The sequence below is a fragment of the Salvelinus fontinalis genome, chromosome 22, assembly GCF_029448725.1.
Source record: "Salvelinus fontinalis isolate EN_2023a chromosome 22, ASM2944872v1, whole genome shotgun sequence".
Taxonomy (NCBI): domain Eukaryota; kingdom Metazoa; phylum Chordata; class Actinopteri; order Salmoniformes; family Salmonidae; genus Salvelinus; species Salvelinus fontinalis.
The window spans coordinates 32,462,772-32,478,386 of record NC_074686.1 but is presented as its reverse complement, the minus strand read 5'-3'; the positions used below and the strand labels follow the sequence as shown (position 1 = coordinate 32,478,386).

The 15,615-nt window shown below is 45.6% G+C and overlaps 2 protein-coding genes across 3 annotated transcripts in view; one reads left to right on the top strand and one right to left on the bottom strand.

Moving 5' to 3' along the window:
- The window catches only part of LOC129820215 (ribosome biogenesis protein bop1-like), an 87,264-nt gene that overhangs the window by 50,707 nt on the left and 20,942 nt on the right, over positions 1-15,615 (bottom strand). The gene's annotated exons all lie outside the window — the stretch shown is intronic.
- Positions 1,477-8,680, top strand: LOC129820217 (basic helix-loop-helix transcription factor scleraxis-like). Its single transcript, XM_055877228.1, has 2 exons — positions 1,477-2,557; positions 7,873-8,680. Exons 1-2 carry the CDS (start codon positions 1,958-1,960, stop codon positions 7,906-7,908), a joined length of 636 nt encoding a protein of 211 aa, XP_055733203.1. The 5' UTR covers positions 1,477-1,957; the 3' UTR covers positions 7,909-8,680.

Sequence of the window (15,615 nt, the reverse complement as noted above, 5' to 3'; positions counted from 1 at the left end):
GCCGATGACAAGCATACACATAACATGATGCAGCAACCACCATGCTTAAAAATATGAAGAGTGGTACTTTGTGATGTGTTGGATTTGTCCCAAACATAATGCTTTGTATTCAGGACATAGTAAATTAGTTTGACACATTTTTTGCAGTTTTACTTTAGCTCCTTATTGAAAACAAGATACATGTTTTGGAATATTTTTATTCTGTACAGGCTTCCTTCTTTTCACTGTTATTTAGGTTAGTATTGTGGAGTAACTACAATGTTGTTGATCCATCCTCAGTTCTCCTATCACAGCCATTAAACTCTGTAACGGTTTTAAAGTCACCATTGGTAACATGGTGAAATTCCTGAGCAGTTTCCTTTCATCTCCAGCAATGGCGTTAAGAAGGATGCCTGTATCTTTGTAGTGACTGGGTGTATTGATACATCAAAGTGTAATTTTTACACATCTACCAATAAGTGCCCTTTGTGAGGCATTGGAAACCTCCCTGGTCTTTGTGGTTGAATCTTTATTTAAAATACACTGCTCAACTGAGGGACCTTACAGATAATTGCATGTGTGGGGTACAGAGATGAGGTAGTAATACAAAAATCACCACAGAGTGAGAGTCCATGCAAATAGTTAAGGACATGTTTACTCCTGAATTACTTAGGCTTGCCACAACAAAGGGGTTGAATACATATTAACCTACATATTACATTTTAGCTCCTAATTTAAAAAAAAAACGTATTTGCAAAAAAAATACATAATTCAACTTTGACATTATGGGGTATTTTGTCCATTGACATAAAATCTCAATTTCATCCATTTTAAATTCAGGCTGTAACACAACAACATGTGGAAAAAGACAAGGGGTATGAAAATACTTTATTTTATCTTTATTTAACTAGGCAAGTCAGTTAAAAACACATTCTTATTTTCAATGACGGTCTAGGAACAGTGGGTTAACGGCCTTGTTCAGGGGCAGAACCTTCCGGTTACTAGTCCAACGTTCTAACCACTAGGCTACCTGCCATCCCTACTCAAGGCACTGTATCTGTCATTGAAAGCAAGTCTAAGAAGTGGTAAATATTTTCTGTGTGCGCTATTTCTATGCTTCCCATTCTTAAGTTTCGTTTTGTACACCAGCTTCAAACAGCTGAAAATACAACATTTTTGGTTATTGAAAAGATATTTCACAGTGGTAAACTACATTGCTTGTTTTGTCACAAACTGAAATTAGGCAAAATTTTAGAATTTGGTGGAGCGATTTCTGCATATTGCACCTTTAAATATGGAAGATCCAGTATTGGAAGGGTTAAGTAGAAAGTTGCAGATAGTAGATCCACACTGTGGTGGACTACCTCCCTCCCAAAACTCCCACAGCCAGCTGGGACATTTGCATACGGAGTGAAGGAGGGAGAGAAAGAGGGAAGGGGGTGGCAGCACCAGACACTCCCACTGGCTATAAAGCCCAACCATACTGAAACGCTCAGACAGAAACCACACGTGGATCTGAGCACTGGGAGAGAGGGAGAGAGAGCAGGAGGGAGGGTAAGAGAGAAAGCGCGAGGGACAGATGTGGAACTGAGTTGAGGGAGACAGACGATCTGAGAGGAGAGCGCAAGAGAGAAATAAAGAAAGACCAACCATATCCTAAGAGGCGCTGAGAAAGACACAGTGGAACCTGCCATTCAGCCATTTGGTTTCGATTTTCCCACCAAAGGAAAAGTCCAAACTCTACATGGGACTTTAATGACAGAGGAGCCTGTGATACTGGACTGTAGTGCACTGGCAGCTAAGGACTTAGAAAGGTATACTGAGGTAAAACTTGTAACTTATTTCCTGTGTTATCATTTAACTATCCATGCATGTGTGAGCAGCAGTGGGGAGTCCAGGTGTCACAGTAGTAAACAAAGCCCAGAGCAGAGCTAGAGTTAGCTAATTGGTGGAACAGCAGAGCACAGTAACGTTGACGATGTCCTTTGCCATGGTGCGGCCGGCGCCCAGCCGCTACCTGTACTCCGACATCTCCATGCTGTCCGAGGACGAAGAGAACGGCAACGAGAGCTCGGGCTCTGACGAACGCTCCTTCCGGCTGGATGCCAGAGGTTATGACATAAAGGTCGGGGGTCGCAAAAGGAAGCCTGGAAGCGTCGGAGCGGGCCGTCTGGGAGGGGGTCAGCTCCCGCCCCAGATGTCACACCTCCAGGTCTCAGACGGATCCATCTCTCCGACGAGCGGGCTGCCACGGCAACGCAACGCAGCTAATGCTCGAGAGCGGGACCGCACCAACAGCGTGAACACGGCCTTCACCGCCCTGAGGACCCTTATCCCCACTGAACCGGCCGACAGGAAGCTGTCCAAGATCGAGACACTGCGGCTGGCATCCAGCTACATCTCCCACCTGGGCAACGTGCTGCTGGTTGGGGAGATGTGTGGGGACGGGCAGCCCTGTCACGGTGGAGCAACCTCCTCTGCTCACTACCTAAATCATCATGGATCGCCAGGCCGCGACGCAGAGAACTCACAGCCCAAACAGATCTGCACCTTCTGCCTCAGCAACCAGAGGAAAATGGTGAGTTGAGTTTGGCTGTAGATGTCCCATCTATCCTCACCATGCATCTGCCATCGTGTCACAACTAGGACAACAAAACACCACACAACTCCAATCTCTTCAGAGCAGTAATATCCAGCAAGTGGGAGTTTTACTTATGACGCTTCATGGTTTAGTAAAATGGTTGTTCCTATAAGATTCTTTAAAAACATTTCAGACAAAAAAAAGCTTTCAAACTTACTCGAAGACAAGCAACGTTTAGAGAATTCCACCCACAAAAAAGAAACCTTTTCAAAATGTGAATTTAAAAGAGTATCATGTGGTCTCTGCTATCCCAAAGGGTAAGAGAACAGCCCCTCAATACTCTGAGACAGTGAGATGAGGAGGCTCAGTAGGCAAGCTTCAACTAAACCTCCTAACAGTAAGACCCTAAACCCCAACTCGTAGACATCTCAATTTGGTGCCTGCATTCAGTAGCACTTCCCATTGTCTCTGAGTAGTGAGAGACCGACTGAACCGAGGCTAACGGAAAATTAACAAGGAACTGTCACAGCGAACACAAACACATCCATCTCTCTTCCTCTACATACGCCTGGGCAGACTCTGGCTCATAAAGCCAACACCACGCCGAATTCAAAATAAAACCCTAAATCACAGCATGTGAAACAACCAAAACCAAAAACAGAGGGGGAAACTGTAATTTCAACTCACAAGAGCAAAGCAGCTTTCAAACTTGAAATACACCATACGCCCAAAATAATTAGAGTCAACCATGACACTGGAACATTTTTGGTTAGGTATATAACCACCACAATATGTATTCTACCCTCAGAAAACTTGAAGCATGTCCAAAACCCATTTCATTGAAAAAAAGTACAGAGGAAAAAGCCTGGAGTGTACAATGTATTTAGAGCTGAATGTGGTTTGAGTGATTTGTTAGGCCTCTAAAATGACAAATAGCCTAAACTTAAAAAAGAAGACACTTGACTTACTTGACATTCCGCCTGGTGGAGCAAAGTCACAACATAAGATTATGGTTAAGCGTTTACCAAGAGGTAGATCGCCAGTCCAAAGCATTCTGGGAACATCTGCTGTATTCCCAAATCTGCCAGTGAGCCACCCTGAGCGATTTATACACACATCCTGTTTTGACCTAAGGCTCTTCTTAGGTCTCCAATTAATAACAATGTTAACAGCCCCCCGACTTCCTAAATAAATAATGACGAAGACTATAATGACTTGTCATTCTGAACAGCACCACCAGCTCACTAGAGATGTTTATTAGCACATCCACAAAACCCGACAGTATTCTTCACCGATTCATATATTCAAATGTACTGGAAATTAGCGATTTATTTTATGATGAAAAAAAGTGATAAGTCACAACTCCTGACCCCGGACAAATGTAAGAGAAAAAGTATGCACTACTCACAAGTGTAATCGCACAAGCCCGCTCCACCATGAACCATATCTGGATCAACCTAGTTACAGTGTCGCCAAGGAGGGAATAATAAATCAATCCAAACTAATTCAAGTTAAAGCCAATTATTAATGTAATGCTCTGCAGACTCATTCCAGTTTATTTACTGCTACAAAGGGCCTTTAAAAGAGCATGGAGGCCACAGAGGTGCAAGAGTCACACAATTAATAAAATAAAAACTAAAAATGGACAACATTCGCCTTGACTGGAAGCAATTCTATTCCTCCTTTTCATTGATTTCAGTGAGGCAGAACAAAGCAGCAAATGAGATAATGGCAGTTTGAGTTTTCTGAATGAAAGGCCTGTCTATAGGAGGGCTGAGCCGGGACCATATTTGAAACAGATTGTGCCTCAGCTTTGTAGTTGAAGCTTAAGAATCGAAGCGACCCGCTCCAAACCGCACTGCTCTCTTTACCCGTACTTAGCGCTCATTACTCTGTGAAACGCATTGCTCTTTACCCGTACTTAGCGCTCATTACTCTGTGAAAGGCATTCCTCTTTACCCGTACTTTGTGCTCATTACTCCGTGAAACGCATTGCTCTTTACACGTACTTAGCGCTCATTACTCTGTGGAAGGCATTTCTCGGCCAACACATTTCTTTATAGTTTCTAAAGAAAGATGAAAATAAAATGAGGAACCCATACTATAGAACACGTTAAAATGGACGGAACGATTTGTTGCTAAAACAGTTCCCCAATTCTGACAGAACAAATTGAGGACAGGATGGTGAAAAAGTACACCAGTCCAGAGTTGTTGTCTGATCTAGAAGATGCTAAAATGCTTCATTAATAAATGAGCATACTGTTCGAATATCACCCGTTAGTGTTTTGGACTCAATGTGCTCCCAATGTGGTCTTTTATAAATCTACTCCTCGGATCAGTCATATCAAACATTTTATATCAACAGAGAGACAAAGTCATACGTTCACACTGAATTATCTAAGCTTTTTCCTGCCACTGAAGTCAAATGCAAATTTGCGTAAAAAAAAACACACACACACACACAGAGAGTTATCAATTAGTGGCTAACAAATGTGTGTGTGTGTTTGTGATCTTATCAGATACAATGTTTTCCAGTCCAAAATGTTATCCATCTGGCACAGATTTGACTTGCTTGGACTGAGTGGAATATATAATTTTCTATGTAACATAGACGAGCTAAGCTAAATATCTTATGCTTACACCCCCCCCAATATGAGTCAGACCATCACGAAACATTTTACATCTTCCATTTCTATTGACAGCTAATTAATTGTGTAAAAGCACATTTCAACTACAGCCCCCATAAGTAGACATAAGTCAGAAATTCACCAAAATTGAGGCTCCGTTTCTCCCCCACCCCCTCTTTCGTTGTGGGCTGCAAAGCACAGTCCGTTAGAAAAGGGAGCATTCCTTCTCCCTAATAGCTGTAGCAGGTGAAGACAGGGGTTATGAAGGACGGCGAGGGGATTGCATAATGGGACACACAGGGGCAGACAAACCCTCGTCAAATGGACGGTACGTGCGCAGGAACGGTTTCAAGGAGTGCAGGGGAAAGGACTTGGCGAGTTCTCTCTGTGTACTGGGACTGGGGGTAACCCAATGGATTACTAATTGAGTATAGTCAGTCAGCCTCAGAGTCCACTCCCAAAGCGATGCGATAGCCTAGCAGCCCAAGGCTCATATGTACTGTAATTATCTCGAGTTCCTTCATTACAGCCATATGGAAGTTATTAGAGCAGCGTTTCTCCCTGCAACAGGAGCCAATCAGTGTGAACATGTAACACATTATCAAATGATCCAGTGTGAACCAAACAGTGGGCTGAGGAGCAAGCTATAACAGACAGGGCACTTGGAGTTGAATAGTGTGTAAACTAAAATATTTCATCTTCAATCTACCGGTCCAACTGTAAAATAATCCCATGTGATAATAAAAATGGACACATTCACTCACTCTGTCACACACACCCACCCACAAACACCTGTCGTCCAACAAGTTGTTCAATAACAGGCAATATCACATCCAACTTCTGTCCAAAGACAAAATAGAGGGTGTAAAGAACAGTCAGAATAGTTAGGATGAACAGAAGGGGGCTGCGTTTAATAACCCAAACAGATGAATCGTCTGTTAGGGCTTGAGTTACATGTCTGAAAATCTACACACCCACACGCAGGCCAGCAGTGAGAGCAGCTGACAAGTGCCTCCATTGTAATCTTGAACCAATCTGCCAACGTTACCCGTCAGGCCGAGACCAAACCAAATATTTGCCTAAAGAATGAAGCCTGAGGTGACAACTGAGGAGAGAAAAAAAACAGATCGGCTTCTGTGTCTGTGGAAATGTAATATGTTGTGTTGCTTGTGTTGGTGAAAACAACAAAACCTTCCCATGCCATTAGATACTGTATAAACAAAGTGGAAGCCTTTTAAAAATAGGAGAGAGAAAAAGCTGCAAGTTCAATCAACAAAGTCTCACGTTTCAGCTGCTGCGGCAGAATTAACCCTATACATCTTTACAATGTGTTATACAGGATATGAAGAAAAAAAAGTTTAACAAAAATCCTATTAGTTGGGTGTAAGTGATCCCTGGAGCTGAAGAATTTGCGACTTTAAAGTGGCACTAAAAAATAAAATAGAAAAAAAGCTCCTGGTGCGTTTTCAAATGCCTGACCTCATCAATCCGATAGCTGACTGCGAGTGCCCGCCTACGTCAGATGTAGCCGTGGAAACGGTTGCATTCCATGGTCTCCATGAGCCAGGTGTGCTAATGCTAGTGCTGCCACTCAGTATATGGTGAGAGGAGGAAAACATGAACCAAGGCAATACTAAAGCCCACAGCCATCATACCTCCCCATGGCAATGCTACAGCCCCAGACCAGCAAATATCCACAGGCAGCCTCCACATATCCATCCCCAGTCCACACAGCCCTACAGGCAGCCTCCACACATCCATCCCCAGTCCACACAGCCCCACAGGCAGCCTCCACACATCCATCCCCAGTCCACACAGCCCTACAGGCAGCCTCCACACATCCATCCCCAGTCCACACAGCCCTACAGGCAGCCTCCACACATCCATCCCCAGTCCACACAACCCCACAGGCAGCCTCCACACATCCATCCCCAGTCCACACAGCCCTACAGCCAACCTCCACACATCCATCCCCAGTCCACACAGCCCTACAGGTAGCCTCCACACATCCATCCCCAGTCCACACAGCCCTACAGGCAGCCTCCACACATCCATCCCCAGTCCACACAGCCCTACAGGCAGCCTCCACACATCTATCCCCAGTCCACACAGCCCTACAGGCAGCCTCCACACATCCATCCCCAGTCCACACAACCCCACAGGCAGCCTCCACACATCCATCCCCAGTCCACACAGCCCTACAGGCAGCCTCCACACATCCATCCCCAGTCCACACAGCCCCACAGGCAGCCTCCACAGCAGCCTGGACCAGTGGGCATTATCCAGGCTGTATCACATCCGGTCGTGATTGGGAGTCCAATAGGGCGGCGCATAATTGGCCCAGCGTCGGCCGGGTTTGGCCGCCATTGTAAATAAGAATTAATTCTTAACTGACTTGCCTAGTTAAATAAATAAAAACATAAAAAAACCACTCATTGGGGGTTAGACTAGAACTAGGCCAGACTGACAGTAGCGAGCAGTGCACTCACTCAAAGGACAAATGTCAGACTTTATACAAAAGAAATTAAACAATTTATTTTCTTTACTTACCACATCAATAAGTGTATTGTAAAATTGTTAGGAGTTAGAATCAATCCAGTAAATGTATTCTTCACATCAGTGTTTTGCATTGTTGACTATAAAGAGCCGACTAGAAATTGTAACCGTTTCTCTTCTTCCTTTCAGAGCAAAGACAGGCAAAAAAATGCTCTAAGAAGTTAATATCTGGAGGACGACAGAATATGGACCAGAACTGTGGACAAAAAAAAACTTGACACACTAAAGGTGTACATAAATATCAAAATCGGTATTTAATTATATGCCCCCCCAAAAATCTGAAAAAAAATATTATTCAGAACTGCTAAGTTTAGTTTCTGAAGAGGTAATCATGTTTGATTGAAAGAGACGGTGGGACTTCTTGGATGGTGGAAGCATGCCCTGACTCAAAGTTGGTATGAAGAATCATTTTTCCTCTAAAAAAAAACGTTCTACACTTCCGATTCCATGACCTCACAAAGACTTGAAGAGAACACCAAAAAGATGTCTTATTTTTTCTTCACCTGAGAACGTCTGCGTACGCAGACTGATAATACTGAAACTTTAGAACCACAACAGCCTCTGCATGAGACGGACTCTGAGAAGCGCCACAGTTACTTAAAGGTGTGGTAAGGAGGGACTTCAAGGACAAGGGCAGCCCAAACAGGAACTGATGATTGGCTATCAGGTTACTTCCTGGAAAATTACCAAACTGTTCAACAAGCCAAATATATAACAGCTTTCACTTGAAATGTGTTCTGGACAGTGAGTTTCTACCCCCATGGACAACTGCCTTTCTCCTGAAGAAGATAGGACAACATGCAGCAGCTTGATGCTATTTGATATGCTGTTCAATGATGCTTGTTAAAATTCATGTTAATAAATAAATATGCTTATGAATTAAGTACGTTTATTTCAAACATGTAAGTTTCCTTTATTTTATTGTTATTTTGCAATACCCAAAATTAAATTTCTAGATATTTGAAGTCTGGCCCTTAGGGCGATAAATCTTTTTTGCCGATGGGTTTGACGACGTACTGTATGGAACACTAGTACGGGTCAAAACAAACACCAATCGGGTCAAGAGGATCTTATAGCACTACAAACAGCTATAAAAACAGTGACGTGATAAGGAAGGAACCACAACCTTCTCTTCTCTCGCTCTCTCCAGCTAGATTACTGTCTTTCCCACACCACTACTCACGCACACAGCTGTTCACTCAAACCCTTATTATACTGGAGAGAGAAATGAAATGGGACTGGGATTTTTATAAGACCACATCTAGCTTCTTCAACAAAACTATCAAATTGCAAATATTGAAAACTAGACTGGCCAGTAAAGGCGTCAACAACTGAAACAAACAGAACATTTGTTTTTCGAATCAGCCAGGTGATTTGTGCAGCCTTCTCTTGGTCCGTAGAGACAGGAGTAAGCTACTGTCTCCACAGACTAACACACTAAGGAGTGAGGACTACGAGGTGCCGCGGCCCTGGTCGCTCGGGCCTTTTAAGGGTCAGCTGTGTGGGTTAGAGGGGGATGATTGGATCTGCAGGTACAGGGCTCCTGGCTGCTTGCCGCAGCCCCCACACTGTCCCCCAGCCCATTCCCCCCTTGCACCCACCAGTGTTCATTTTGGCACTATTTTTTTAAAGATTTACTCTAGTCTAAATCATTTTGACTGAAATGCAATTAAGTCTTAAGTCACATTTTTGCTATTTCAACAATGACAGTCTAGTTATAGGCAAAATGATGAAAACAGTGGGCCATGTGTGTCAACTTAATGTCCTTTCATTTTTTGTCACATCACATTTGTAATGCCTCATGAACCTATAGTAAACATAAAATCACAGACTTCTATGTGCACAAACATATGTCCTACCAACATATTTTCCTGAATAAGATCCTATTCTTCACAATAGCAGAAATGAAACCAACATATAGGAAGAATATTATAGAAGAATTATCTGGCCATGTGAATTCCTCATTTCGGCCCACATCACATACAAAACAAACATACAGAGCGAGAGAGCAATCACCAGCAAAGTACTGTCTAAGTAGTACGGGTTGCACCTCCATCACTCGGTTGCATCATTGCCATTGTTATCTATGTTCCCCAGACGCTGCAGCCACATTTACATCCACAAGTAGGCACAGGAGCTAATGGCTCATCGGGAGCCAATGGCTCATCGGGAGCCAATGGCTCATCAGGAGCTAAAGACTGCTTTGCCCATTGATTTAGTCAAGTCACTAAAACTCAAATCGAGTCCCAAGTCCCTGCGCCTGAGTCTGAGTCACGAGTCCCTATGGCTGAAGTCTGAGTCACTCTGCTGGAATCCTGGTCCAAGTGCTCAACTCTGAGTCACTGGGTCCACATGAACTGAAAATCAAGTTATTTTCTGAGTCAGATAGTGTAGAGGCAAGGGGAATTTAGTCAAATTGTTGGCTATACATTTTCCTTTATTTCTGTGCCACCAAGTGTTTGCATATAGGCTACTGGTAATGTTACCAGGCCACGTTCAGTTACAAAACATTATTGAACGTTGCAAATAGAAATTCTATGAATGTATTCCATATTTACCATTTCAGACAGAAATATTCTTTGTAGGCATGTCTACATGCTTATCTGAACGATCCAAAACGTTGCGTCCTACTGAACGTGCCCCCTGGTTGTTAGTTTTAGCTAGCTAATGAGGTAACATGATTGAAGGTTACCGATCCGGTCCACAAGTAGCCTACTTTTAGAACCGCCCGTGATATGTTTCAGGAATTTAAAATGTAAGATAGAACAAACCGTAGCGTCGGTATTAGGGGTCATGTCTTTCGAACGGTGCAATCAAGACATTTTCTCTGAGGAAAAGAGTGAGACTTGGCTACAGAACCAGTATATGAATTGCAGGGGGGGGGGGGGGGTGTTGTGCAAGAATACAAATTCAAATTCAAGATAAAAACATAGCTAGACTGTTGTTTTACTATTAAACTCAATGCTGCTATTGTTTTTATTTTTGTAAAGCAGCTCATGTTTCTTAACCAGGCCCAGGGTTGCTAACTAGAAGCCTGGTGGTGAAACAAGAGTCGCCTGCGCAATGTGTAGGCTATAATTGGAGGCAGAGCCGGTCTGCCTACACTCATGGCTTGCTTCCTCACAGCTCACCAGCTGAGTAGGCTGTTCGCTGGACACGTCCTTGCCACTGCTGAACAGAACTGCGCTGTGCATCTGTGCCGCTGAAAAGCTCTCAATCTCTCCTAAAATGTCTAGTCCACTTAGTAGTCAGATTTTAGTCACAGAGATAATTTTGTCTTGTCTCATTTTAGTCAAATGAAATTAAAAATGATTTAGTTAAATTTTTAATGGGTCTATTTAGTCATTTATCGTCTCATCAATAAAATAAAATAAAAAAATAGGTGTCGACAAATATTTGAGTCACTATTTTTGTTGATGAAATGAACACTGGCATCCACACTGTCCCCCAGCCACCACACTGTCCCCCAGCACAGACCATCCCATCTGTCTGCAAAGGAAGCCTGCACACGTCTGGAATTCCTTCCCCTTTCGCGTAACGTCTTCAAGCCCCTAAAGAAACCACCCCTTCCCCCCAGCTAATCCAAAAGGTTTGTCTCCCAAGCTGTCTCTCTCTGTCTGTCGGTCTCGCCAGAAAAAGCTGTGTGTCCCCTACTCCCTGACCTCCAGGCCACCCTCTGCTCCCTCCTGTCTTTCTCCCCCACCAGGGCTGCCACCCGCTGGGGCCTGGCCTCTTGGTTGACCCCTGCTGTCACTCTCACCCATCAGCCCTGTCGCAGTCAGCGGTGGAAACTAAATGTGGAAATGTTCACGAGCGCTGGGAGCCAGGTTAGCTGCTCTTTTTCCCTTCATTCATGACAATCTGGACGAACCCACTAACCTTCTGTGTGCGTGTGCACATTTTCTAATGGAAACTAAAATATATATTTGCAATGTTTAAAAGGCACACTATGACCATAGATTCAAGTGTTATGTTGGAAAGGAAGAAAAACTAAATCTCTCGGTTTTCTTATCTTTGCAAAAATTCTCCCTCGCTCTCTTACTTTATTAGTCAACTTAACACAACGTCCAACCACATATACAGGTATTGGAGAGGTGTGGTGCTCTGCCACTCTGGGCGCCCAGGGAGTTGTTGTTGTGGGGGGGTTAAGTGCCTTGCTCAAGGGCACAACGGAAGGCAATGGCATCTAGGATATAATACCAGCAACCCTCCCCTTGCCAGCTCAATTCCCAACAAATTGTTCCTGTTGACCCGGGATTCGAACTGGCAACCCTTGCTCTGGCAACCCTTGCTGCTGGCACGCCTCTCTAATCGCTAGGCTACCTGCTGCCCCAGATGCATACAGGATTTGCATTTAAAGCAGAAATTGACATTAAGAACATGACACTAACCACGTTTCCATGGTGGGCTCTCTTTGCGTCTGTAAAATTATTTATGCGAGAAATGGTGGTGGAAACGACTTGATGCGCAAATATTGATATACTAACCATCATTTCGAACACATTGAACTTTGAATTTTCATTCGGTACATGAAAAAGGAAGTGAATGGTACATTGTGTGTGGACCCATGTCATCATGCACTGATTTTTATCCACAACAAGTCCGGTTGGTGGAAAATGCACACATTTTCTTGATGCATATTTTTTCATATTTGTATGAAAATCTGTCGCCAATTGGATGGAAACCTAGCTACTGTTCCTTTGTGTAGAGATCACTTCAGCCCACGCTGTGGCACCAACACTGGGAAGCTTCAGCCCACGCTGTGGCACCAACACTGGGAAGCTTCAGCCCACGCTGTGGCACCAACACTGGGAAGCTTCAGCCCACGCTGTGGCACCAACACTGGGAAGCTTCAGCCCACGCTGTGGCACCAACACTGGGAAGCTTCAGCCCACGCTGTGGCACCAACACTGGGAAGCTTCAGCCCACGCTGTGGCACCAACACTGGGAAGCTTCAGCCCACGCTGTGGCACCAACACTGGGAAGCTTCAGCCCACGCTGTGGCACCAACACTGGGAAGCTTCAGCCCACGCTGTGGCACCAACACTGGGAAGCTTCAGCCCACGCTGTGGCACCAACACTGGGAAGCTTCAGCCCACGCTGTGGCACCAACACTGGGAAGCTTCAGCCCACGCTGTGGCACCAACACTGGGAAGCTTCAGCCCACGCTGTGGCACCAACACTGGGAAGCTTCAGCCCACGCTGTGGCACCAACACTGGGAAGCTTCAGCCCACGTTGTGGCACCAACACTGGGAAGCCTCAGCCCACGTTGTGGCACCAACACTGGGAAGCCTCAGCCTACGTTGTGGCACCAACACTGGGAAGCTTCAGCCCACGTTGTGGCACCAACACTGGGAAGCTTCAGCCCACGTTGTGGCACCAACACTGGGAAGCTTCAGCCCACGTTGTGGCACCAACACTGGGAAGCTTCAGCCCACGTTGTGGCACCAACACTGGGAAGCTTCAGCCCACGTTGTGGCACCAACACTGGGAAGCTTCAGCCCACGTTGTGGCACCAACACTGGGAAGCTTCAGCCTACGTTGTGGCACCAACACTGGGAAGCTTCAACCCACGTTGTGGCACCAACACTGGGAAGCTTCAGCCTACGTTGTGTCACCAACACTGGGAAGCTTCAGCCCACGTTGTGTCACCAACACTGGGAAGCTTCAGCCCACGTTGTGGCACCAACACTGGGAAGCTTCAGCCCACGTTGTGGCACCAACACTGGGAAGCTTCAGCCTACGTTGTGTCACCAACACTGGGAAGCTTCAGCCCACGTTGTGGCACCAACACTGGGAAGCTTCAGCCCACGTTGTGGCACCAACACTGGGAAGCCATTGCAAATGTAGTGGGTGGCAGAATTTTAATACTTCAAGTTTAAAGTACATGGTTTTCACCTGTTACACTTCCAAGTAAAACAGTCTACTCCTGTCCCAGTCTCCTGCTATAGAGACTGAAAAACAAAATAATCTGTGGTAAAATACTGTCTGTTCTCCTGTTCTTCTGCCTCCTGGTGTAGAGACAGACAGAATAGTCTGTGGCGCTTCAAAGAAACAGAGTACAGGACAGGAGTAATCAGACAACAAGTGAAGCCCCCCAGACAGATGAACACCAGAGAGTACTGTCTCTGCATGGCGTTGAGGACAGTTAGGAAGCTTACTCCGATTCATCATATGGGGTTGGAAATGGTGCCGTTGGTTGGTCTGTCTCTTCTAAGTCCCCATGGGTCCCAATCTGGCCTAGGGAATGGTTAGCAGTTAGCAGCCAGCCCATTGAGACTCATGTCTATAGACTGTAAAAGCTCTGTTCAACATCAGCCGGCTCCTCTCCAGTCAAAGCCCAATGAGAGGATGACCGTGAGGGAGGCCAGGGGTGGGAGGCTTACCCTACACAGGGCTAGGGATAACCACAGGGGGGTGTAGAAACCCAGACTTAGCGACGCAGAAGACCCTTAGCTCCGCCAGACGAATCCCTCATCTGACACTGCAGCTGGAGACCAGGAAACCAGGAGTCCCAACCTCCTCCTCCCACTTTTCATTTCCAACGTCTTATACTATACGGTCGTACTGTAGGAACCGGGGCCTATAAAAATAAATCTGTTCATTATTTTGCAAAATAGCAAAACCACAATTTCAGAGAGGTCACGGCGAGGTCAGGCACTCATTCATAGTGAGGCTGAGTGTAGTCGCTCCTTGCTGAGACTGTCGAGCCAGGCCACTGTGAGGACCACACGACACGCTAACTCGATAAACACTCTGGAGGATCCTCGTACACGCCGTTTAACCTTGGAGTGTGTACGGCATGTGGAAACTTTGCATTCTGACTGAGCTCGTCCAGGTTTATTTGAAAATGGTTTTTCCACCTGGGGAAAAGCGTCCGGTACATCATTCAGAGAAAGTAGTTATTTATTGGAAATTAAATATCTAATGATGCCCTGAAGCTTCCCTTTCCCCTCCACTCTGCTAAAGCTTGCAGTTATGACAGAAGAGAAAAACATTGGGTAAAAAGAAACCAGGCGATCCCTCGCTTGCTTGCCTCTGAGAACGCAGATTTCCCAACTAACCATAAACTCCAATATCCCAGTGATGTCAATTCCATTCACTTTCGCCCTGACGGCCACCACCATAGGTTTCAATGGCACAAACACATATTTTCAGGTAAAAATGAGGGCCGTTGCCAGAGTACATAGATAGAGGGAAGACTTTTTACGAGAGGAACAGAGGGAGACAGGATAAAGACAGAAGGGAGTCGAGGTGAGGACAGCTTTTCAGCCACACTACGCTCTTCCTCACCCAGAGCCGCCGTAATAGATTTTTACAACCCCAGTCTCCGTGTAGAAACTCTGCAGCTCTGAGAGGGGGGGAGCCGGCATGGTGTAAATGAAAAATAAAGCAGTCTAGACAGCTCATCTCTCAGCTGTGCAGAAGATGAGAGGTTCAAGCTTTCAGCTTGCCCCCCCTCCCCCCTCACTCAAACCCCGTCCCCCGCTTCCCACTCCAGGGTTTCGCCTCACAATCCCACCCCTCCATCTCCGAACTTCCCCCTTCTAACTGAAACACATGGCAGCCCCCGCTGGCAGTTGGTTTCAATCAGGCCTTCTGGCAACAGGACACACACTGGGCCAACTGGGAGCCGTGCTGAAGACCGGATGAAAAGGAAGTCCTAAAAACTACGGAACGACAGGTGGCTGCTCTGGCAGCCCCACACTCACACACCCCCCACCTCTGCGCACCTGCAAGGGTCCGGCGCGCCACGGCCCAGGTTTGCTCTGTCGGCGCAGCACGCGATTCACCCAGCCACTTCTCAAGACCCCCCATCATCCACCCAGACTCTGGATCAACATCCCCCCTTTGACTTAGAAAAACACAAC

Excerpts from the sequence above, each read along its gene's own strand:
- LOC129820217 (XM_055877228.1), top strand. The coding sequence starts at position 1,958 with ATGTCCTTTGCCATGGTGCGGCCGGCGCCCAGCCGCTACCTGTACTCC. Across the intron at positions 2,558-7,872 it reads TCAGCAACCAGAGGAAAATG|AGCAAAGACAGGCAAAAAAA; the intron begins GTGAGTTGAGTT and ends TCTTCCTTTCAG.